The sequence below is a fragment of the Osmerus mordax genome, chromosome 15, assembly GCF_038355195.1.
Source record: "Osmerus mordax isolate fOsmMor3 chromosome 15, fOsmMor3.pri, whole genome shotgun sequence".
NCBI classification, from domain to species: Eukaryota; Metazoa; Chordata; class Actinopteri; order Osmeriformes; family Osmeridae; genus Osmerus; species Osmerus mordax.
Window position 1 is genome coordinate 13,992,486 of NC_090064.1, and position 25,876 is coordinate 14,018,361.

The 25,876-nt window shown below is 44.7% G+C and overlaps 1 protein-coding gene across 1 annotated transcript; it reads left to right on the top strand.

Annotated features, from left to right (window-relative positions):
- The first annotated feature begins 11,867 nt into the window (after positions 1–11,867).
- Positions 11,868–25,093, top strand: trpa1b (transient receptor potential cation channel, subfamily A, member 1b). The gene is made up of 27 exons (XM_067251797.1): positions 11,868–11,963; positions 12,436–12,598; positions 12,724–12,899; positions 13,340–13,447; positions 13,654–13,762; positions 14,151–14,296; positions 15,261–15,397; positions 16,467–16,515; positions 16,877–16,976; positions 17,112–17,212; positions 17,516–17,691; positions 18,285–18,449; positions 18,759–18,873; positions 19,270–19,436; positions 19,577–19,667; positions 19,822–19,881; positions 20,054–20,152; positions 20,617–20,687; positions 20,859–21,018; positions 21,886–21,975; positions 22,395–22,564; positions 22,675–22,804; positions 22,933–23,115; positions 23,269–23,337; positions 23,496–23,597; positions 23,801–23,907; positions 24,688–25,093. The coding sequence occupies exons 1-27, from the start codon at positions 11,868–11,870 to the stop codon at positions 24,884–24,886; spliced, it is 3,339 nt and encodes a 1,112-aa protein (XP_067107898.1). The 3' UTR covers positions 24,887–25,093.
- Positions 25,094–25,876: the final 783 nt, after the last annotated feature.

The window sequence follows — 25,876 nt, forward strand, 5'->3', positions numbered from 1 at the left end:
ACTATCACCCACACACTTTAGCCTGCTGCGATGCATCCACTTTTACAGACGTGGGAGAAAACACATTTATTTCTCCCTCGCTGAGAGTTTTTAAACTTGCAAATCCCAGCTGACTAGCCTGCCTGGAGAAGGCCTGTCATGCCTTCCACTGTTCCCCTCATCCATCACACGCTCTCACCCCCCTGTCACATTCCTCACTCGCCCCCCCCCCCTGCACCCCACGCGCCCGCAGGCTGGTTCCCCTGGCTCTGAAAGCACAGTGTCGGCCGTGATGATGAGATGGCCTGAGATGAGTTATTGCCAAGGTAACCGTGGGTAAGTCATCAAGGTGAACCCTGGGAGGACTTCGCTGTGTTCCCTGCTTCAGCGCTCGCGAGTTAACCTCCCCCGGCAAGAGATCAAGTCCGGGCTAACTTTAAAAGTAGAGGTGCATGACTGTTCTCAGAGAGTTGTGACTGCATTTGTTTCCAGGTGTACGGTAGGTCGGAAACAGAACAGAGGATGTGTTACTTTTGTAACAAGAAAACCCCCCCGGAAAGAACCGCACCTTGGATGTGCGTGGGCGGCAGGTGAGAAGTCTCTGGCCCACAGCGACAGACAGCGACAGGGTGGCCATGGTGACGCTACGCTTGACGTGTAACAAACACCTTATGGGGAAGGTAAGAGAACGCACGGCTGAACCCAATCCTCTTGATTACTTTGAAAGAGGCAGGGGTAATTAAACTAATAGAGTTTAATTAAGCAGAGTATGACTCATTGAATGGTTCATTGTGCTCTCACAGAAGCTGCGTAAGGCTGGGTAGTGGCGTCTCTAACAGGTATCCCCAGAAGGCTGTTTAATTGTAATCGAACTGTTGCTGTCGTCACAGACACCCATACTAACCAGACAGGGGGGGGGGGGGAGACAGGCTGTCAAGAAAAGCCAACAGTGATGTCAGAACTGAACAGTGGATGTGGTGGTTTAACCCTCAGCTGGACATGTTACCTCTCCACGACACAGAACACTTTCCGACAACAATTGTGCTCCAGAACACCCCAGACTGCACATCTCTTTATGATTCATCCATTAGGTTTTGTGCTTTGATTTAGAAAAGCAATTCAGAATCCATCTGGCTGTAACTAACTACAGACCATTCCCACTTCAGTAATGGGCATTTTATCAAAGACTCATGATACACCTCACTAAATATTAAATTGAGACTTCATGAGTCTTCATGCATATTCAAGCAAACCCTGTTCCATCATGCACCCAGCACAGACACACACACCTGAAAGCAACAAAGAAGATGATTTGGGTGTCAGTACATCTGAGGCTGATTACTTGCAAACGCACACATTAGGCAGACACACTCTTTGCCCCCTTGTTCTGAAAGCAACAAATCCCTAAATTGAGATGACGTTGCTGAAACACGCCGCATCAAGAAGAAATCGGGGGCACTGGCAGTGTCGATCATTCCCTTAGTAATGACATTGAGTTGGGTTCCATTTTAACACCTGTTTTTGTTTGATTTTGTTTCGTTTTTCACTTTTTTATCATAAAATCCACCCCCTCCCATAGCACTCCTCCTGAGCGAGGTGCTTAAAGTGCCTAAGTGCTTTCTTGGTTTTTATAGAACTCATTTACACTGAATGGAAAACCCACAGGGTATTGTGTCATTTGTCTAACATTGCTGGCTGGACTGTCCGATACGAGGTGTTCTTCCAGCAGGGGTGATGCCCTGGGGTTTTAAAAGACACTAAAGACAAGGGAGTCCAGTGGATGAGCTTTTACAAAGAGGGGGAGGAAGAACAGTAGGAGAAGCATATGGGGTTTAATTAGATTTTTACAGAGTGGTAGAAGTCACTGAAAACAAAGCGATTAGATCACAATTACGATTACAATCTAGGTTTTCTTTAGACATGGGAGGTGGATAAATCAATAGATCGGTGGAGGGCAGACAAACAGGCCTATTAAAACCAAAAATGGGAGCAGAGAAGCAGAGAAAGAAAGAGGGCGAGAAAGAAATGTTTTGAACATTCTCCTCACAGCCAGAAGACAGAGAAGAACTTGTGTGATAAGCGATGAATAAATTATTGCATGTGTTTTCTCTGCAAGGTCAGCTGTGTGGCTCAGCCTCTCCTGTGAAACCTCTACCCACTCACAGGGGCATAGACCCACACAGTGGTTAACACACACACACACACACACACGTGCCTACCCACATGCACACAACCACACGTACACACAACACACACTAACAGTGACATACATGCCCAGAAAATAGATCACACCGTTTTTTTCCCCAGAGTGTGTGCAGAACGAAAGCACACACAGTGTGGTGTGCTAATGAGCATGTTCTTGGAAAGGGCACCTTTACACTGCACCTCAGGACCTGTGTTCGTGGGAAGCAGTTTGTTGTGGGAGGACTGAAGACAAGCCTCCAATAAGAAAGTGAAGTGACGGGTGAAACACAGACGCACTACGGCACTTCTTTAAATGGACGATGCCCTGATACAGTATATCTCTAACTTCACGCTGTGTCAGAAAGACCTCAGGTATAGTATTAGTTTGGTTGACAACTGAGTTTAACAGGGATTACTGATGAAGATATTACCATCGTAGTACTCCTAGGCCAAGCGATGAGTTTCCATAAATATGCCAAATATAAATAGAAGGAGGGGTATGATTAAAGGGTTTTAGGGTTATTTACGGAGTGCTGAGAAGGCATGTTGGGGATATTTATTTGCAGGCCTAAATCTAAAACATTTATGAGTCTGTTTCAGCACCGTGCTCCAAACAAAGATCTATAAATCTAATAATGCATCTTCAGGACCCCCTCCCTCCTCATTACTCCCCCCCCCCCCCTTCTCTTTTTCATCTTTTAGGGGCTTTCATCACCCCAGTAAGTGCCTCTGCTCTTCATGATAATCAATTTCCGATTCATCAGGGCCAATTGGATTTTGTGTGAGGGAGTTGGTGGGATGATGGCTGATCCGCGTCGTGTCTTTAAGGCGGGCGGATGTTTACGAGATGACACCCACACACACACCCCCACATACACACACATACACCCCCCCCCCCCCGAACCCCCGCCCTCACAAAGACACACCAAAAGACTACTTTACAGACAGACACTGAAAGACATGCACATCCACAACACAAACGCACACACGTGCACGTCTCTTCTGCACTGACACACTCACTTCACAAGCTCTAATGAATAAACACTCTTCCATCAGACGCTGTGTCTGAAAGGTATGCCTGTCGTCAAAATAAAACGTCCCACTGCATAATCTATGTTGCACTTAAAAGTCTGTTGTCTCCACAAGATGGAGTTGTCCTCACTTCATACGTTGGCTTGCTTCTTAAACTTGCTGCTCTCTGTCATGCAGTTCTGCGTTTTGTCAAACAGAGTCTTACTCAACAGGTAGAGAGACACACTTAAACTGGCTCATCCATGAGAACCATCTATACTCATTTCAAAACAAAATGTTACAGTAATTATATTGTGATCAAAGTTGTCAGGAGAGCTCTGTGTTTATGTTTACAACGATGGCAGGTCGGGAGGGGCACCTGAAAAGGACAACAAATGCTTTCTGATGGAAACGCAGTGAGATGAGAGCGTGCAGAAAACCCATTCATTCTGGACAGGGGTGGACTGGGATCGCGACCTTTGGGTTGACCTTCGAGCGCCGTCTGATGGGGAGGAAGCAGTTCATTACCCAACATGCCTGTCAGGCTGTTGGTCTGCACACCCTGACAGATAAAACCAGGCAGAGAGGGCGGCTGTGAGCGGAGAAGGTTACATCTCCTCTCTCTCACTCGATCCTTTACTCTCCCTCGACTGAGTGTCTTTCCCCTGATGATGTCTTTCCACAGTACCATAATCACGAACAACACGAACAGTAGGAGAATGATCATACACATCCTTACTGCCTCTCTTGCAGTGCATCGGTGTGTGCCGTCTGCTATGTTTCCATTCCCTTTGGCTCCCTTGCTATGAACTCCCACAATGTTCCAAACCCAACAGATGAGGTGTTCTGAATACAGAGAGCCGCTTCAGTGTGCTTTACGAAAAGAGATCAAAACATGACACTGCAGTGCCGAGCGGAGCAGATGGTGAGCACGAGGATGCAGGATAGAGGAGTTTGGATTAAGTGGGGGAGCAGCTCGGCCATCCGCTGGACTGGGATGGGTCTTTCCATTTGGTCCTGTATGAATATTAATATATGCGCACTCAGATCCACAGATAATTATTGACTGGCAGCGGAGGTTTCAATTTCCAAGCTGCTGCCACACACTGCACTCTGTATGTACTGTCTCCAAGCTGCTACCACACACTGCACTCTGTATGTACTGTCTCCAAGCTGCTGCCACACACTGCACTCTGTATGTACTGTCTCCAAGCTGCTACCACAGACCGCTGCTACCACACACTGCACTCTGTATGTACTGTCTCCAAGCTGCTACCACACACTGCACTCTGTATGTACTGTCTCCAAGCTGCTACCACAGACCGCTGCTACCACACACTGCACTCTGTATGTACTGTCTCCAAGCTGCTACCACACACTGCACTCTGTATGTACTGTCTCCAAGCTGCTACCACACACTGCACTCTGTATGTACTGTCAACAGTATCTGTGTGTATTTGTCACATCTGTGTGTTCACACTTTTCTCTCTGCAGCATGAGTAGCGGGACTGAGGAGAAAGAGGTAGAGAGAGAGAGAGGAAGAGAGAGAAAGAGAGAGAGGTAGAGAGAGAAAGAGAGAGAGGTAGAGAGAGAAAGAGAGAGAGGTAGAGAGAGAAAGAGAGAGAAGTAAAGAGAGAAAGTGAGAGAGGTAAAGAGAGAAAGAGAGAGAGGTAGAGAGAAAGAGAGAGGTATAGAGAGAAAGAGAGAGAGGTAGAGAGAGAAAGAGAGAGAGAGGTAGAGAGAGAAAGAGAGAGAGGTATAGACAGAAAGAGATAGAGGTAGAGAGAGTGCAGAGAGAAAGTACAGAGAGATAGAGAGAGAGAGAGAGAGAGAGAGAGAGAGAGAGAGAGAGAGAGAAGAGAGAGAGAGAGAGAGAGAGAGAGAGAGAGAGAGAGAGAGAGAGAGAGAGAGAGGAAGAGAGAGGATCAGTTTCAGAGATCTGCTGATAAGCAATAAGAGGGACAGCAAAGCATGTCCACTCAAAAGCTACAGCGGGTCATGTTCTGTCACCTATACCACACTCAGAGAACACTAACAAGTGAAGAATGGCTCAAGCTCTGCCATTTAAATAAAGACGTCATTATTTGTCTTGTGATGTGTTCACACATAACTGCCCCCGGCAGGGAGGTAAAGACAGAGTGCAAATGAAAAAGCAACTTCCACGTTTATGCTGTCAGACAGGAGATAAAGTACCGAACCATTCCCAGTACTGTTAACTTGTATGGGCAACTGGGGACATCAACGACTATTAGATATACATTAAGCCAGGTACTAATGACATTCAAATTGTCTTCCTGCATTGCCTTCCTGCATTGCCTTCCTGCATTGAAAATGTTCAGTAATGTGCTGCATTTAATCTACACAGACATGATACTGTGCTTTGTGTCTGTAGGTTGTAAACACCAGCACTGGAAAATTACTACCTACAGTTTCTCTCATCCTTTTGAAGAACAAATACAAACATCTCTGTGTTTTTTATCATTGAGATTCAGACCTCAACATACCATATGTTTACCCGAATGGTTCTTCACTTTCAAAACACAAAACAGAAAAAAAAAACGTGAACATCACTCATGTCCTTAAGCACTTTAATTATGTGTGTTAAATGAGCTAATCCTTTGTATGACTAAAGAGCTTTCTCTGCTAAATATTCTCATATTTATAATTAACACACTTATTTCATGGTGATTCACCAGAAGAGACAGTCAACTCATATCTGACAAGGATGTTGCATTTGTGAAACTGAAATAAATGTAAAATTGAATCCGTGGACAAGCAGACCACCAGAATGTGTCTCATTGAAAACGACCCTCCTGCATCCCTCCACAGATTGAAAAGGCATAGGTTGTATCACATGACGTCATGTTTCCTTCTACAACACAGCATGATTAGTAGACCGGTGTGTTTCATGTGTTCAACTTGTGGTTTCACGGATCTGAGCGGGAGCTTTGCCAGGTGTGGAGAGGACGTGCACCCAGAGACCAGCAGGCTCTCCTGAGGGGCTCTTTAATAACTGACCACTGCAGCAGCACATGCGCATCGACACACATCCATGCATGCACAGGATACACACGCATACACACATACACACAGACACACACACACACACACACACACACACACTTGTCAGGAGTCAGGTGGCTGAGCGGTGAGGGAAGCGGGCTAGTAATCTGAAGGTTGCCAGTTCGATTCCCCGGCCGTGCCAAAAAAATGACGTTGTGTCCTTGGGCAAGGCACTTCACCCTACTTGCCTCGGGGAGAATGTCCCTGTACTTACTGTAAGTCGCTCTGGATAAGAGCGTCTGCTAAATGACTAAATGTAAATGTCAGCAGGCTCACACAGTGCTGCCCCTTCACTTCAAGCTAGCACTCAGGACCTCCCTGTCTGACAGAGATGTTGAATGGTTAATGGACTTTTCATAGATCTCTCCTTCACTTTGCATGTCAGCATGTTCATGTTGGACTCAGAGTAACACACTGTGCAAGACCTTTCTGAATGGTTCTCAACAGATTTGTTAAGAATTTATACTGCAATACATCATTTTACCATGAAACAAGAGTTGACAAATTGCTATGCTATTTCTATTTCACGTTGCTAAAGAGTGGCCAACAGTTACAGTAACAAAACACATACTCAGTGTGACTGTTATCAAGTATGCATCTAGTTAAAACAAGTATTCATTGATTGACAGTTTGTAATAGCTAGTACATCAGACACATGGCTGAGTTATTTTTTGAAGAGTGTGTAAAGGTGTCATTTATGGCGGGGTAATTTCTGCCCCTGTGCAGTATGCATTAGACCATAAATGTATAATTTAGAGTCACTGCCATGCCACATCAACAGACCATTCCGAACAAGCTGACTGTCAGTCTGGTGTTGCATTAGCTTTCACACAGTATGCTGTGCCTGCATCACTAAACACTGTCCTGCACATGTCTCTTTCCTCAACTACAGCGCATGCTGATTTATTACTGCACAAGTCCCTCTCTGGACAACAGCACTTAGTAAACCATACATAAATTGCGGCATGCCCAAAATGGGGTAGCAAGTATTTAGATATAGAGGAATCAACCATATTTTGTAAACAGTAATGACATGTGAAGAGGACAAGATGTCATATTTCAGATTCTATTGTAGTCTTGTTTTTTTTCTGGTGTGCTGTTGCTTCTTCCATTCTCTCTCACCCCCCGCCCCCCCCCCCCCACCCTCTCTCTCTCTCTCTTGTTCTTTCTGAACTAATGAAACAAGATCCTACCACCCTGATCAGAGCAAACACCATTAGGAAGCAATGTCTGCAGCAGTGATGTTGGTTGTTTATCCAAAGCAACCTTATACCTCCTACACCTATTACTGAACAAGCAATTTATCAAACGCACTTTGTAGTGCTGTGGCTGTTCTGACTACAGTATATGGCCTTTACTTATTCATAAAAGATGGTCTAAAGGATGACTTTAGATAACTACTGGGGATAGCAACCAGACAAATATTAGCAGAAGGTAATGGTAAACAGGTGAACTCATGACAATGACTCAAAATGACAAGAGAAAGATATGTCAAGTCATGCACTGACCTGCAATATTACATGGGATCCTATTGAATATATGGAAGGAGAGAATGACCAGTATGGACGACTGCTCAGCACATACTGTTGATACAAAACTTGGTTTAATAAACATGATTGGCAGAGTAAGTGGCAGTCCGCCATATTAACTCAATAAGCTTTTAATCAAATTAATCACACCTCAAATATAGAAATATGATTCTAATGAAGTTACAATGGAATATATATATATATATTATTTTTTCAGTTACACATATGTAAATAAATCCAAAACACAAGACAGGTCCCCTTTCCTGTTTGTAATACATGGTAATCCCTAGTTAATGATGAACTTTATCTGATAATCCTTCTTGATAAGCACTATAGAGATACTAACTCTCAACTTCAAGCTCATTCCCTTGTGGAATATGAGCACATCCCTGCTCTCAACACTGGATCTCAGAATGTCATCAACAGTCAAGTCATCTGCCGGCGCTGTGTGGATAAATGTGAGTGGCTGAGAATCCCTTAGTAACTGAAAGAAGCAGAGTTACTACACATTACATGCAGCTGAGTCCTAGGTTTCTCTTGGGAGAAGTTTTAGTTAACGAATTACGTACAGTACCAGTCAAAAGTTTGGACACATTTTCCCATTCAATGGGAAAATGTTTTTTCTTGGACTGGTACTGTATATTTGGGAAGTGTCGATTTTCATGTTCTTTACATTAAAATCGAATCCTCATGGTGCTGTTCAAACTTGCGAACAAGGTATCGTCTACTGAGGCAGTGAAAAAGGTAGGCTAAAAACGAAGCTTACATGAGATGCTGTTTTTAATGAAAAACGGCGACACAGAGCGACCGAAAGGCGGAGAGTAAGTGCATGCAGTTATACTTGGTACAAGATAAGACATTAGAATACAGCACAATAGACTATAGTGTAGTCAGAATGAGACATCCTTCCTCACTGAGACGGAACAGCCAGACTGGACCTTGTGGTGGTTGTGTAACCTTTCTCAAACATGGTTTGGTGAATGGATGTTGAGGTTTGGAGTGGGAACTTTAATGTGCAGAGTAAAAGTGGGTTTAGGATAGATACATATGATGAGGTGGTCGAGAGCTTAATGGACTAAAAGGGACTGGTTTGTTTAAATGAAGGTGGGGTTGCCACTCATCAGGATGTGGCCAGGATATTTTACATTTAGTCATTTAGCAGACACTCTTATCCAGAGCGACGTACAGTAAGTACAGGGACATTCCCCCGAGGCAAGTAGGGTGAAGTGCCTTGCCCAAGGACACAACATCAGTTGGCATGACCGGGAATCGAACTGGCAACCTTCGGATTACTAGCCCGATTCCCTCACCGCTCAGCCACCTGACTCCCCATTTTCCTCTTCCTTGGATGCTACGCTGGTCTGTCTGTCCACAGACTAGGTGGAGGGTTTAGTCTCATTCCCGCCATCATTTTTTCTGTTTCATCTGTTGTGTCCATTCGTGGAGCCAGTGTGAGTGGTATGAGTGGGGGGTCAGATGGCTGAGCGGTTAGGGAGTCAGGCTATTAATCAGAAGGTTGTTGGTTCGATTCCCAGACGTGCAAAATGATGTTGTGTCCTTGGGCAAGGCACTTCACCCTACTTGCCTCAGGGAGAATGTAAGGTTTGAGAAAAGGCTCAAAGAATACATCAAAAAAGACTTCCACAAACATAACTCTATTGATACGATCTTCTTCAGTGCACTGCTTTAGGTTGTGAAGGCACTCTTTTTCTGTTTTGCGTGTTCTGTCTCCATGGTGTCCCTAGGCGGGAGCTCATGTCTCATTAGGTTTAGTCCTGTGTGATGAGATCAGGGGAGAAGCTGCTGACTAGGGGCAGGGTCTCATGGTCCTGCCTCCATCTAGGAGCTGTTGAAATGGGAGCTCTCTGTCTGGTGACCAGTATTTAAACCCTCACCGGGTACAAGGCAGGCAGTTCAACCAGACGGCTGGTCTCCACCACAGCACCCACAGCAAATGGTAAGCAGGACTTCCTCATCTCTCTGTGTTCATCTTTCTCTGGATATACAGTACCTCAGTCTCTCTCTCTCTTTGTCTCTACAGTACCTCAGTGTATCTCTCTCTTTCTTTGTCTCTACAGTACCTCAGTGTCTCTCTCTCTCTTTTTCATTCTCTGGTTCTACAGTACCTCAGTGTCTCTCTCTCTCTTTCTCTCTCTCTCTCTTTCTTTCTCTCTACAGTACCTCAGTGTCTCTCTCTCTTTCTTTGTCTCTACAGTACTTCAGTGTCTCTCTCTCTTTTTCTTTTGTTTCCTACAGTACTTGTCTCTCTTTGTTCTTTCTGTCTTCACTGCACTTCAGCGTCTTTTTCTGTTTCTTTTTTGTCCTTGGGAAAGGCACTTCACCCTACTTGCCTCGGGGGAATGTTCCTGTACTTACTGTAAGTCGCTCTGGATAAGAGCGTCTGCTAAATGACTAAATGTAAATGTATACTGTATTTTTATATTACATGATAAAGTTCAAAACAAGACTATACTGTAACATATTATCTATACTGCTTTTTTGAATTAGTGGCCACGTGTAATTATTGAGTCATTTCTGAAAACTGATTTACATTACATTACATTTAGTCATTTAGCAGACGCTCTTATCCAGAGCGACTTACAGTAAGTACAGGGACATTCCCCCCTAGGCTAGTAGGGTGAAGTGCCTTGCCCAAGGACACAACGTCAGTTGGCATGACCGGGAATCGAACTGGCAACCTTCGGATTACTAGCCCGATTCCCTCACCGCTCAGCCATCTGATTCCATATCTGATAAGGACTTTGGTACTTTTTGATGAATCAATATGGTCACACATATGGTCCCATCTCTGTCTTATTAATGAAGCAATTACGTACAAAATGCATAGGACTAAACAAATGCAATAAATCCATATTTCACAGATGGGGTTATGATGACCTTTGTAATTCTTATACTGTGTATATGTGGTCTGTTCCTCCATCACTTGGCAACAGTGTTGACCCTGTTAGCTAGCAAATAAAAAAGACATCCTTTATACTTGGTTGCAGCAAACAACAAAATGACAGGCCCAATTAATTGTGAAACCGATGACCCCACTTCTCCACCACTGCAGAGAATGACAGGAAGCAAAATGTTGATAATAATCGGGAAATGTGCAATTATCCCAGAATTATATTACATCTGTTTCCATAATTTGATTGATTCCAGTATATTCTGTCTTGGTTCACTAAATGCACTGAAATATTAGAATATATTATATTATATTAAAGTGAGGATATTAAGGCCTGAAAAGGATAAAGAATTCTCCACTCCACCGACCCTGTGCACTACTTGAGAAAAGATTTTCCCGACACCATGGTAACAAATATTTAGAAATTTGTTGTGAACTTTATTGACAAATGTTTCGACGTTTTGTATTAGCAAAGCTTCTACTTCTGTTTCTAGGTTCAGTGCATGCTCTGACAAAACCATCAGATGGGTGGATGTGTACAGTAAGAAATAACTGGACGAACAACTGAAGCAGTCACTCTACTAGATCAATGTAGTGCAACTTTAGATACCACAACTGGAAAACAAAGTGTGCAAATGATATAACATGACTAACATGTGTCTATCAAATTAGACTTGATAGTTTTTATTTACTCAAATCTCCTCAAAGCAGAAACAAGTCAACACACCCTCTAGCAAAATTAATCTGTAATTCAGAGTCATGGACTCAAGTTCTACTAGGTCATTTTTCTATCCTCCCATCCTCTCCAGGCAAAAGTAGAGATAGCAGGAACAAGAAAAACAGGCCACCCTCCCTGTGGAGCTTTGGATAACTTAATTGCTTTTTTCAATAGAAAGGCTTTAAACTGAATGGCTGATGCTCTGGACTAGAACGGCCCTTGTCAAAGCGGAGGTCCTTCCCCTTAGTGACACAAGCTTCCGTCTTAAGAGGAGAAGGCCATCTACTCTGTCACAACGGAAAAAGAAGAATAAAATAACCAGTTTCGCTTCAGGGATTTCAGTTTGGGACGGCGGTGTATTGTTGGGTTTAACGATCAACATTTGAATGATGGTTTATGAGTCTGTGTTTGCTTTCTTTTTGAATTCCAGTGATTTTCCCAGTAGAGGATTGCTTGTGTAGAGGAGGCCCCGATGCATTTCAGCAGGGAGGTGTTGCGACAGAACAGTTCCTACAGGTGTGTGATAGACCAGGATGATACAGCCATGGCGTCTCTCAACATCTTCCAAGTGAGTCCGAGCTCCCTGTTTGTCCCTGATCACAAACAGTGCAGAGAACGTAACATCACAACAACACTGGCAGTTTGTGTTTAAGAAAGTCGTTTTTTGTTTTGGGAGTGGGAAAGGAAGTAAGGGATGACAGAGGTGCGTTTGCAAACATTTCCAGAACTCGGAGGTTTCACGTAACCCTTCATCAATGATGCCCTTCCCTGCTGTTCTCTCGGAGGTCAGTCATTACTCTGGGTTTCAACAAGAACCAAGACGACCAGACCACTACAGCTCAGGGTTTTGATTCCAACTGAAGCACTATGACAATGCTACAGTCTGTGCTAGAAAAACAATAACTATGGATTTAGCAACAACAACAAAAAACATCCCCAAAATGTCTACTCAGTTCTATAGCACTTCTAATTCTGTTATTATGTTACTCTGTTCATGTACTCAACGTTTTTTCTGTTCAATTCTACTTTTCTCCATGCAGCTGGCATCCAATGGAGATCTGGGGCTTCTGGAGAGCCTAGTGAGGAAGGACCCTTGGGTCCTGAGAGAGAGAGATGACGCGGGCGCCAGCCCCCTCCACCACGCCTCCGCTTGGGGCCATGTCCGTGCGCTCCACTTCATCACCTCTGCCACTGACCAGAAGGGTGAGGCTGCCTTCGGCTCGAGACACTGGCACTGTCATTCCATCATGACCAGGCAAGAGTCTCACTGTCGATCCTTGTGTGAGTGACTGTGTGTGCATGTGGGCGTGCACTCTTTCCCTCTCCAGAGCTGAATAGTTGTGATGTGGATGGCAATGTGCCTCTCCACTGGGCTGTGCAGAGGAACCAGTCGGGGAGCTGTGCAGTCCTGCTGGAACTCGGAGCTGACCCCAACGTCCTCAACACTGCCCTCATGTCCCCTCTACACCTGGCTATCAGCCACGGACACAACAGCTTGCTGGAGGTGAGCTATAGACACCCTGCCCTGTCCCACAGCCCCTACCCCATGCCCCTGCCTCAGGCCCCTGCCCCCGGCCCCGGCCCCTGCCTCAGGCCCCTGCCCCTACCCAGGCCCCTGCCCCCGGCCCCGGCCCCTGCCTCAGGCCCCTGCCCCCGGCCCCTACCCAGGCCCCTGCCTCAGGCCCCTGCCCCCGGCCCCTACCCAGGCCCCTGCCCCCGGCCCCTGCCCCCGGCCCCTACCCAGGCCCCTGCCCTCAGCGGGCCCCCTGCACCCCAAACAGGGGCGAACTGTCCTCTTTGCACTTGGCTGGTAACCAAAGATACCCTCACATCCTGTAACCGCAGCTTAGGAGAGGCTTGATAAGGGAACTGCGGACAGATGTTGCTTTGTCCCCCTCTACCTTGTTCCTGTTTATGACGTGTCACCTCCCTGTGCCCTAACAGCTGCTGCTGTCTAACAAGAGCACCGATGCAAACCTGGAGGGTGACCTGGGTAACACACCTCTGATGCTGGCCTGCTCAGTCAACAACTGTGAGGCCCTCAACATGCTGGTGAGTATGACTAAGCGTCACAGAGAGTTGGAGGTGCGTTCACTTTTTTATTACTGGAAATGAATTTGAGCAAAACTTGACAAACAAATGCTGCAGCTCAACTTTGGATCTACTGAAACCCTCTCTCCCTGCCTCCGTCTCTCAATCCCTCCATCTCTCCCTCCTTCCGTTAAATCCTTACTTTCCTCTCTCCCTCCCCACCTCAGCTGAAGCATGGAGCTCGGATGTGTCATCAGAACAAGCTGGGGCACTTTGCCATCCATGCTGCTGCCTTCTCCGGGGCCCGGGAAGCCATGGACATCATCCTGAAGGCCGGTAGGACACAGACTGAAGCTTGGTTTCCTAATTGGCTTCTCATAGGGTTGAAATCACATCCTATTAGTCTAGGAAAAGAAGGGAAAGTGACTCACCTTACAGTCAAATATTGTATTTCATAACAACACTGTACAACAGCATGTTTATATAATGCAAGCTCTCACATTAAGCAGAGCATGAGACTGACACTGTTTACTAGACTGGGAGGTCTAATGGTGAATCACACCGGACCACGAGGATGTTTAAAGAACCGAAAAACCTAAATATTTGTAATGATTCTTGCGTTCTGTTTTCTATGCTGATTTCAGTTAGCTGTTGGGGCGCACCACGCCAGATGGAAACTATGAATAAGAGAAAAAAGAAGTGATGTTGTGTTCTCTGCCATCAGGAGAGGATTTTGACCACCCAGTGGAAAAACACATCAACTACCTGGACAAGTCCAAAAGCAGCCCCCTCCACTTGGCCGTGCATGGGGGCAACATCGAGGTCATCCGCTTCTGCATCTCCAAAGGAGCCAAGATCGACCATCAGCAGGTAACACCTGCAGCTATTTGGCAGTTGGGTTGAGATGAAGCCCAATTGTCTGTGGAAATCAACTGTGGTACTGGGATCTAGTCCGCTTCAACTCTCACCCAGCCCCAACATAAATTTACATGCTTCGCTGACACATGCAACTGAATTTGCATTGGGTCATGATCTACACTTTAAAGATTGACATTCTAGTCATTCCACTAACCACAAAATGAAAGTATTTACATTAGATTTACAATGTTCATTTGAGTAATTTTAAAAGAGTACAAGGTGTGTTAGTATTGCCCCACATTAACACTGTCAACAATCCCCTGCTCGGCTGGCAGTGACTGCCTCCCAGACCCTGCTTCTGGTAGGACTGACTGCAGTAATGCTCTCAGATTCACATTTAGTCATTTTGCAGACGCTCTTATCCAGAGCGACTTACAGTAAGTACAGGGACATTCCCCCGAGGCAAGTAGGGTGAAGTGCCTTGCCCAGGGACACAACGTCATTACGCACGGCAACCTTCTGATTACTAGCCAGATTCCCTAACCGCTCAGCCATCTGACTCCTCAGATGGTTGGGTTGAAACAGATGAACCCTTTATGTTGTGAAGCTGAGTGGAAGCCAGCCTCTCCTGTGTCTGCTGATGTGAGCTTGTGTTACCATGCTCCTCACCCATCAGACCTATCAGGGCTGGGCAGGGGCCTTCTCATGTTACACCAGAGGAGCCTCAATGGGGCCCTCGTCCTCCTTTAAGTGTTTCACTCTGACCGTTTGTCTTGTGGTCGGTGTTAATCGTAATGTGTGCCACAGGCCCGTAGACCCACATGTGTGCGGTTTCTCCTCAGTCTGTTTAGCATCTTCTGAGGTGGTTTGTAGTAGCGATGGAAACAATAATCCAGTGTTTAGAATGGTTCACTAAGTATATAAACAGTCTGTCCAGATGATCAAAGTTGTGCCTAACATGTGTCTGTGTGTTTAGGTTGACAAGTCCACGGCACTGCACTTTGCCTGTACGCAGGGGGCAATAGAAGCAGTCAAACTGATGCTGTGTTCCTACAGTAGAGTGGATGACATCATCAACCTCCCAGATGGGGCGTTTCAGACTCCCCTCCACAGGTGCAACACCTTTTAACACCTGTTGTAACATCTGTTTTACATATTACTTTACATTCATAAATGCTAACTATTCTTAAACACATGTATACATACAGTCGAAACATGCAAACATACAGTGAAGACATACATTTTCATGCATGTGTTTTTTTTAAACTGTAATTTAAACTCCTACAATGTTTTGCAATTGTTTTCAAAACATAAGTTTTTTTTGCTTTCTGACCCGTTACTAAGACAACTATTTAACTATCATGCTGTGCAAAGAGGACATTGATTCCACCTGCAAACACGTACACTAAAACCACAATTACAACCAATAATGTATTAAAAAAAAAAGCGTGAGCAAGGACAGGAAATTACCACTTTGAAACTATCATAAAGATATTCCTTGAACATCTCCTATATCTGGAAAGAAAATGTTTTTCGCGTAAAGAGAGGCACAGATTTGCTTTCACACTTTCACAACCTGTTTCACATCTGTTTGTGTTCCCCCTAAACAGACATAACCCAAACAAACACCACACGTCAACTGCAATAAAGGCCATATGTACATACACCTTCACCCTAACCCTGATGGGTTTTCCTTTCCCCTCTCCTTCATATTGATGTGTTCCACCCTGGTACACTGCCTACCGGTGATGCCTGAGAGCTCTCTCTTAAGCGGTCAGTCATCACTGTTGAGCCGTTGTTAACACGTTATCCACATCCAAACACAAGAACACAAGCTTCTGACTCATTCCACCTCCCTGGCCTCCGTTCGACCTTATTTGAATTATCTCTGGATTATAATCTCTTGGAATTCAATCCATACTGGTAAATCCCCCTGACTCCCCATATGGCTCCCTGGCCAGCAGTCACTGTGAAGAAACATCCAGATTCATCCATGTGTCTTTGAGATGTAGGTTGAATGCAAATCCCCATGTTTATGTACAGTGTAATATTGGATATTGTTATTTAACTCTCAGCTTCAAAGCGGGTCAGACCTTAAGATGTCAAAACACAGCACGTGATTGGCTACAGGACAATACAATCACAGATGAGATTTATTCCAAATTGTATATTTCATTTTCAGGGCCACAATATTTGATCACAAAGACTTGGCAGAGTACCTCTTGTCAAAGGTAAATACAACTTGAACACCTGTACACACACACACACAGTCACATGTGGAGTCTGGGTTGATACGATCAAAGTAAGATCAGGTCCTCTTTTGTGCTACATGTGTACAGACTACAAATAGATGATGAACATGAAATTGATTGTCTGGTTCTATAGAACACATCTACTGTGCGCGTGACAAAACACAATGACAGAGTAGATGAAGAATCTCTGAACAAACTGACACTGGCACGACGGTTTAAAGGAAGTCCCAGCTATCGTTCTCTGTATTTATACACGTCGTCCTTCGTGTGAATTTGTCTCCTGCTTGAATCAGGTGTGGCATGAGTGAACTGACCAGCTGCATGTTGATTGTGTGTGCAGGGAGCAGACATCAACAGCATAGACTGCAAGGGCCACACTCCCCTGCTGCTAGCCACCAGCTGTGGAGCGTGGAAAACAGTGTCTCTCCTGCTGTCTCACGGTAAGACAAAGCTATACACTACAGAGCTCACAGTGACGTGCACAGTGACATCATCGAAGCAAGTATGCTTGTGTGTGTGTGTGTGTGTGTGTTGGCCTGTGTGTGTGTGTTTGTGTGTGCACCTCTGATTCACAGGGGCGGACGTTAACATTAAAGACAGATCAGGCTGCAACTTCCTCCACCTTGCTATCCTGCAGCCCAAGGCCCTAAGGAACCTCACCCAGGAAATGCTACAGGTGACCAACCTCACAGAGTCTCTTCTTAGTGGATATTTATGCCTTTAATGACTATAAAATATTCTTACTTATTTCCAAACATAGTTAGCCTTTTACACCTGTCTTCGGTTGAAGTTTATTAGCTTGTCTCTAGGCCAAATACAAGTTCAGAGCTCTGCCAAGCGTGGGTGTTACACTTTGTGCTTCAATGAGGAACAAGCCAAATTGAAACAGAGGTGATGAACTTCTCTGGACGTGCCAGTGATGTCTCTTGCCATAAGACTTGACTCTTTGTATATGAGTGTGTCTGATGTCTCCCTACAGCACAGCATCATAAAGGATCTGCTGAGTGACGAGGATCACGAGGGCTGCACCCCCCTCCACTACGCCTGCAGGCTGGGGATCCCCGACTCTGTGAGGAACATGCTGGGTCTCTCAGGGCAGGTCTGTCTGGAACGCAAGTCTAAGGACAAGAAGTCCGCCTTGCACTTTGCTGCCCAGTGAGTTGGACTTGAAATATTCTGTTTTGTCGTCTGGCATGGGCATGTTTGGGATTGACATGGTACGAGTGCATGTTCCCCTGCGGGGATATTCTAAGTCACCTTCCATGTCCACGCAACAGAATAAGGTTCTAACTCTGTGTTCTTAAGAGCACATTTCTGATAAATGACAGCAGTGTGGACTTAACAGTCACACTTTACTCATTAATCGTTCAATTAGTCACCCATAGAGTGCCTGCTGCAATGGAATTGAATTAGACAGGCACATGTAATTGAATGTTATCCATAGTGTGACCCAGAGGTCCATTAGGTGTGGGCGATATGGATTGTTCTGTGCTCTATTTTTCACTGGTATTCATCCATTGCACTAGAGCTAAAGGGCAAATGAAGGTCTGGTTGATTGTTCTAAGATGTATCTCCATCTTTGTTCTCCCTTCCTCCCCCTCCTCCACATTTTCTTCTCCCTCCTTCTGCTTCTCTTCCTTCTCTCCCTTCCCGTTTTGCTCCTTCAGTTCCTGTCCAACCTCCTCCAGTTTTTACGGTGACTTCTTAACAAATCCCTGACACAACCTCTGCTGGCCCTGTCGTCTCAGGTTTGGGCGTTTCAACACCTGTGAGAGGCTGCTGGAGACCATCAAGGACTCCCGCCTGCTGAACGAGGGGGATGAGCGGGGCCTGACTCCTCTCCACCTGGCGGCAGGAGCGGGCCACACCAAGGTAGTGGAGCTACTGCTGCGCAAAGGAGCCCTCTTCCACAGGTGAACAGCACCCGCCTCTCTCCTAGGTCCCACACAGCTGCCACGTCAAACTGTAGATACGCTCAGGCTTGTTTGGTTGCCTGATAACAAGCTATGCACCCTGCCGCATGCCACCCCATTCCCACCTTTTGAGAAATACAAAAATGACATCGATTTGAGCTCGGCACACATTCCTTTATTTTTCTTTGTTTGGTGAATATGGATGTCAAATAATCTATAGCTTATCGCCTTAAAAGACATCTGTAAATGTGTGTTGTACGTCGAGTAAGTCTGTTCCTGAATCCTGACGTGTTTGTCTTGAAATGTCAGTGATTACAAAGGCTGGACGTGTTTACACCACGCTGCTGCGGAGGGTTACACCCAGACCATGAACATCCTGCTGACCTCCAACATCAAACTACTGGACAAGGTGGACGAAGACGGGGTAAGTAAGACTACGGCATAACTGCAGCTGTTTCATCAGCCATGGAAGAGCAGATGTGAGTCAGATATGAATGGTTATTGATCAGGCTGTTGAGGGGTTAGCTTGTCAAGGACAATGAGAAAGTCTCTCTTAACCTTCGAAATCAGCATCAGACAATAGATGTGAAATGCTAGTATAGATCCAGGCTTTCGATGGCCTGTGAGCATTTCGTCCCATTTAAGATTTTGTCTGAGAACAATGTTTGGTTGATTTGTTAAATATAAGGTGTGTAATTGTTCAGACCGAACAAAGAGCGGATTGGCTACGCCTCTCGAGTCACAGACCGACTCGAGTGTTGGACAAGAGCGGACCTGTGAGGCGTCTCACTGTGTGTCCTGCGCCCCTCTGACATTGCAGAGTACGGCGTTGCACATGGCGGCTAAGGAGGGTCACGTTGCAGCGGTGAAGCTCCTTCTGGGAAGAGGGGCAGAGCTCACCCTCAACATGGACCACGCCTCGTTCCTCCACGAGGCAATACAACATGGGAAAAAGGAAGTGGTCAATACCATCATTGACAGTGACAGGTGATACTGTTGTAAACAAAGAAAAAAGGCCATTGTTGGTAACATTTGACATCCAATCAATGTAAAAATACTAATTGTTCATTATTACTAAATTGCTCCTTACATTTGACATCTCTGTTTGGTGTGTTTTTGTGACGCAGATGTGCTGAGGCAATCACTTTATTCAAGCATGGCACTGGCCAGAGATGTGCTGTTCTTGACATGATAGAGTTTCTACCTGAGTCTTACGAGGTTTGACTCCTTATCACCAATCCAAGGGATTTCTCAACAACTGTATCTAACTAGACCATTCAGAACATTTTAAATGGGGTTTTCCAACATACAATGGACGGAAAGCCAATGTGTGTCTTCAGATGGAGTTCTAATTTCTCTTTTAATTGGACAGCACCTGCTGGACAGCTGTGTGACAGAGTCGGACGATGATGCCAACAGTCTTGACTACCATGTAGGTCTCTTGTACAACACACTCAAACTAAATCTTCACAGCATATCCTCACAAGTCCACAAAGAACTGAGACATCTCGTCACCTTTGAATTATCAGCACTTTTTTTTGCAGCGCCTTGAATAAATACAACATTGGTAAAAGGTTTATGGTTGATTTCCTTTCGTTGTGTAGATTGAATACAATTTCCGGTGGCTTCAGGCTCCGTTGGTGCTGAAGAAGCACTCGAAGCACGACAAAAGCCTGCACGTCCAGCCACTATCTGCACTGAATGTAAGCAGAAACACCTGGCTCTATCTAACCTATTTTCCTCTCCTCCTGTTTGAAAACTGTGTGCTAGGCATGGCATTAAGAATTCTTCTATTGAATTAGAAGAATTAGAATTCTCTTTCTACTGTTACCCAAAACTGGCATGAACAGCACAGGTAGTCAGTTCAATCGAAGACTTTCATGCTTTTTGTTTAAGTTGCATAAACAGAGGACGGAGTTTAGATTTTCTTCCATTGGGACACATTCCTCTACAACCTACAGTAGTAGGTAATATGGAAATGTGTTATGATAATGCAGTAGCTCTACTATTTGTCTTTTAGTCTGTGGACTGCAAATCTTGTTGTCCTAGAAGGGGAGTAAAGTATATTAAGACTCACACCTTGAGTTGTGTTTCTACAGAATGTCCTGTCATTGCAGCCATGTTTGTTCCATTAAGTCAAAGGTCCTTTTTCTGTCTGTTTCCTTAGTCCATGGTGCAATTCAACCGCATAGAGTTGCTCAGCCACTCAGTCTGTGAGAAGTACCTGGAGATGAAGTGGTCAGTACTCACAATGACTCATGATAAATCAGGCATTTTAATGTTTCTTTCCCTGGGTTTTAATGTTTCTTTTCGATTTTAACACCTCACAAAATATTTTCCTTTGCTGTCCCAATGCCTTGCCATGACAACAAAATCCGACCATCACACTCATGTGTCCTTTCCTTGTAGGCTTGCATATGGGAGCAAGGCCCATATTCTCAACCTGTTTGTCTACCTGCTGGGCCTGCTGCCTCTAACCCACCTCATAATCACCCTGAGACCCACTCTGAGCTTCCCTGGCCCAGGCAACCAAACATCAGTCAACATGGTGCCCATATCCTTCATGGAGGTAGTCAGCCGCAGATGCTAATGCTAATGCTAGCAGGTGTTAAAGTGTGCCAGTTGCTTGGTTGTCAGCGTTGGAATAATTTGTGTGAGGAAAAACTGGGAGCTTTAGTAACATGGGAGAGCAGATGCTTTGAGACTTTAATATCGTTGAGTTTTAACAAAGGAGGGTGAGTGCGCAGAGGAGGGATTGCCAGAACGATGTGGTTTGGGAGCATCTTGGAATGAATTGGAATAGAACATCCTTGATTAATACTTGCGCATATTCACTGCTGCGAGAAATGTAATACCTTCTCCCGGTCGTAAAAGCCTGTCTACCTTTACTACTACAGACATAGGTAGAGGTGAACATTAGATAGACTGAATTAGATGGCGTCACCACCATCCCGTGTGCATGTGATAATGGGATCACACTCATTCTTCTCTCCATGCTCTGCCCTGATGGCAATTCAAGCAGCATGCGACCCGTTAGCCAGTTCTCCTTGCCACTGACAAGATCATTTCATGTCCTATTACTTTGAATGTGTTCCGTCATCATCACATGTGTATTGCCTAAGTAATAACCTTGTCCTTATCCTATTACTTCATTTATTCACTTTCATTATGAGCTGTGAGAGATTCATCAAACCCGCTAGCAAGGTCAGAGTGAGCGTCATCTCCCTCATTATTATTTGTCTGCACATTACATCAACAATGTGTCATGGAGGATTTGGGTAAATTCAGTTTCTCGCTGGACAGGCAGCAGCATGGCAGAATCCATTTGATCACCGGTCATCAGAGTTAATGCTTGTTTAATAACTCCTCTATGTAAGCCTTGGGTCTGCTCCTTTCCCTGAATTTTCTGAAAACTTCATTACGATTTTCTCAACAGCAGAGTGTGTCCAGGTCCCTCTGCATGGTGATGGTGCTCCTCATGAACATCCATGGGATCGTGAAGGAAGTGGTGCAGATCTCACAGCAGGTATTCTACAGACCCTGTGTGTCTGCCTTTCCCATAAATCTGCCCCCCCCCCCCCAGCATTTGCAGGGGAACCTCGGATGGAGGTCACTCGGGCCATCAGGAGTGATGGATCTGGTTCTTTGTGATTTGGAACTGAATGATTGACACCGAAGCTGTACGATTGACATTGAAAGCAAGCTACAGTATCATGGGAACTTTCTCTGCCAGCTACATTAAATTCTGCAGAGGGTCTGTCCACGGAAATTCAAAGTCACTTCATTGTTCACTTCATTGTTTTTCTTTTGTGGAGTATATGGCTTATTTGATACTAAAGCAGAAGCCAATGATACCGCTGACCAGCTGGGAGAGATTTGTGTTTATGAGATCACTTTGTTTACCATGAACTGCCTCTCTCACTCTGTGTTATTTTCCCCTCAAAGAGGATGAGCTACTTTAAGGATGCCTCAAACGCCCTGGACTGGGGTGCAGCTGTGTTCTCCCTCCTCTTCATCATCCCACTCTTCTTCAACTCATCTGGGACCCTGCACTGGGAAGCAGGGGCTTGCGCCATCTTATTGGCCTGGGTCAACTTCCTCCTCTACCTCCAAAGGTCGCATATCGCTAAGCATATTTCCGAACACGAAATAGGATTAGTCGACATTCTGTTTCCCAGTCCTGTGTCGAGGCACTGGCAGACATGACATCCACTCCTTTCCTCAGGTTTGGGCATTTTGGGATTTACGTGGTCATGTTCGGAGAGATCATGAAGACGTTGGTGTGCATCATAGTCCTCTTCTTCTTCCTCATGTTGGCCTTTGGCCTTGGCTTTTATGCCATCATGCTCAACCAGGTTAGAAAAGACCCATGTCCGTAAATCTATGAGACAGCTGTGATGTGACGAATATACAGTATACATACATTACCTTCAGTCATTTCTTTCATCAAACAAAACAGAATGTCCTGTTGTTTTCTTTGTAGAGTGAATTCAGTCGTCTAGATCTCTCTGTGCTACAGACCTTCGTGATGATGGTTGGAGAGCTCAACTACCAGGGCAACTTCCTGAATGCGTACCTGAACAACGAGCTTCCTTTCCCCTTGCTGACATTCATCATTTTTGTGCATTTTGTTCTGCTCATGCCTATATTACTCATGAACCTCCTGGTAAGCAGCCATGCAGTGGCACTCGATTTTGGTTGAGTGTATTTAGGAAGTGAGACTTCTCACAGAAGCAGGTCAATTCTGGATGTTGATGCTAATTGCTTGACACAGCAAACGTCAATGCCTCTTACTCATCTCCCATTGGCTGTGTTGTAGATTGGTTTGGCTGTAGGAGACATCGCAGAGGTTCAGAGGAATGCTGCCCTCAAGAGAATAGCAATGCAGGTATGTATTAACTAACTTCAAGGTTGTTTGTTTTTAACACGTTATAATGCTATTTTGACCGTTCCAGAATCATTCTAATAACATGGTGTTATTAAATCTCAACCTTCGTCAAATGCTATAATGGACTGTTAAGTTGACAGTTTTCTTTATTATTTTAGATCGAACTCCACACCAATCTGGAAGAAAAGCTGCCTTACTGGTTCATGAAGCATGTTGACAAGCCCTCCATAACTGTCTACCCCAACCGCAAGTGTTCCACGGTAAAAATGACCATGTCAAATTTGTCAATCAAGTAGGACTGTTGACTTACGTGTTACTACTACTGTTGTAATTTTAGCGATTGTTACCAAACACATTATTTCTGACTCTGCCGTCTGTTAATCTATGTCCAGTCAGCAAAGAGTCAAATTCCACTCTCATTAGAATGATTCCGATCCAATCACACAATCTCTGGTATCGACAGGTCTTGTTTAATATGGGAGAGACTACAAAGAGACGGACCCGTCTGCACCTGCAGAACTCCCGGGACCTGACACCCCTGGAGAACGAACAGCAGAAACAGAAATACAGGTAACAGACACGAGTGGACACTATGCTGCTACTGCTACAACATCGTTTTAACCCTCCTATTGTCCTGGGGTCATAATGACACGAAACCAACAAAAATGCTGTAAAACATGAATCTTAATACCTGGCGTCCTTAGTAGCTTCCTTAAATGACTCCCAAAATACAAATTTGGAATAAAAAGCTGTAGCTGCATCCAAAAAAGGCCAATTGCTCAGGGTCAATATGTTCCCCAGACGCAGGGGCTAACTAGTATTCATGGATTTATAGCTTTACCTTTGGAGGAAGCTAGAAAATTAACCAAACAGCTGATGTTGTCTATACAATGGTAACATAGTACCAAATGTTCCATTTGTTTTCAAAGGTTTAGTTGACTAAATAAATTGGACCCCAGGTTATAGTGACCCAGTGGTAATGGGTGTTCGTATTTCTGAAGACATGAGTGTTAATGTAAGCACAAAGCCATTACCTCACACATTTGAGAGCGAAAACAAACACATTTTGTTGATTAACTGTTATGGTCCTGACACTGTTGCTACAGGACGCTTAAGTAGTGGAGTGTGTGATCGACCCCTAGTGGTTATTTGGGGTAGGTCCACCAACTTGAATTATAGAATCCCAATGGAAGGACATCCAGAAAAGGATCTCCACTGTTTGCAAGGAACCTTAGTTGAAATAAGGCTTGCCTGCTACACTCCTATACAACTCCCAAACTTGAAAACCCTTCTGGTGAGCAACAGGTGAGCCTAAGAGGATCTAAGATGAGTGTGTGTTCCCGTGTGTAGAATGAAGGAGATGTCCTGCGTGCTGGAGAAGCAGCACAGCCTGCTGAAACTCATCATCCAGAAGATGGACATCACCTCCGAGGCGGACGATTACGATGGGCCAAAGACAGTCAAAGACGAGAGGCAGAAGTCAAAGAGGAATCCAAACAAGGGGTCCAAATGGGTCCCCTTAATGAAGGCCATTGAAGCCAGAAAATGATGAGGATGCAAAAACGTATATAATTCTATAACTATATTAATTATACCTAAAGCCCTGAATATACAGTTGAGTGTCAAATATATGAATATGAGCATTACATTGTTATGATCTAAGCAACGTTATTATTTTGAAACTACATAAGTACAGTACTGTAATGCAAATTAGAATTATATGAAAACGTTTAAAAATACTTGAATACTGTATTTACGGACATACTGTATAGTAGTGGTGTGACCAGTGCTAAAGCAGTGTGTAATCATTATGTTATTTTCTACTGCATGCACTGTCAGACAATTCAGTCTCATTTTTACAACAATAGAAAATATTCAGCAAATTGTTGCTGAATAATTTTATTTAATAATTAAAAAAAAATGTGTGAACTTCTTTTCCACAAAAACTTTTTCAGCTTTTCGAGAGAAAAAAATCTACCTGATGACGGCTATCAAAATATGCAGGTCTGTGTTGGGCCTTGCCACTAAATGCACCCCCTGCTAACTTTGACTAGGAAAGGGCTAGATGCCTGAAACCTGCTGTGGTTACTCATAGTAGTCCAAGGCCGTAAACATAATATATATTGGGGGACACACACCCCCAAATCTGGTCAAAATGTCCCCCCCCAATATATTGAAATAAAAATATAAATGTGCTACGCTACGACAGGCAACCACGCACACTGTCCAAAATTATCATTAAAAACTTTTTTTGTCCCCCCCAATGTTGACTCCATCGCTACGGCCTTGTAGTAGTCGCCTCAATATACAGTAAGAATTTAAAAAATGAACGTTTGAATGATTGCTGTGTGAACAGATTGTGTATCTAAAGTCATTTAAAGCAGATGAGGAAGAGTACACAGTTAGACCATTCACTGTAGTAGGGGGGTCGGATGGCTGAGCAGAGCTGAGGGCTATTAATCAGAAGGTTGCCAGTTCGATTCCAGGCTGTGCAAATGACGTTGTGTCCTTGGGAAAGGCACTTCACCCTACTTGCCTC

Coding starts and splice junctions, on each gene's coding strand:
- trpa1b (XM_067251797.1), top strand. CDS start 11,868: ATGCATTTCAGCAGGGAGGTGTTGCGACAGAACAGTTCCTACAGGTGT. Junction 11,964..12,435: donor CGTCTCTCAACATCTTCCAA/GTGAGTCCGAGC, acceptor TTCTCCATGCAG/CTGGCATCCAATGGAGATCT. Junction 15,398..16,466: donor TTTCAGACTCCCCTCCACAG/GTGCAACACCTT, acceptor TTTCATTTTCAG/GGCCACAATATTTGATCACA.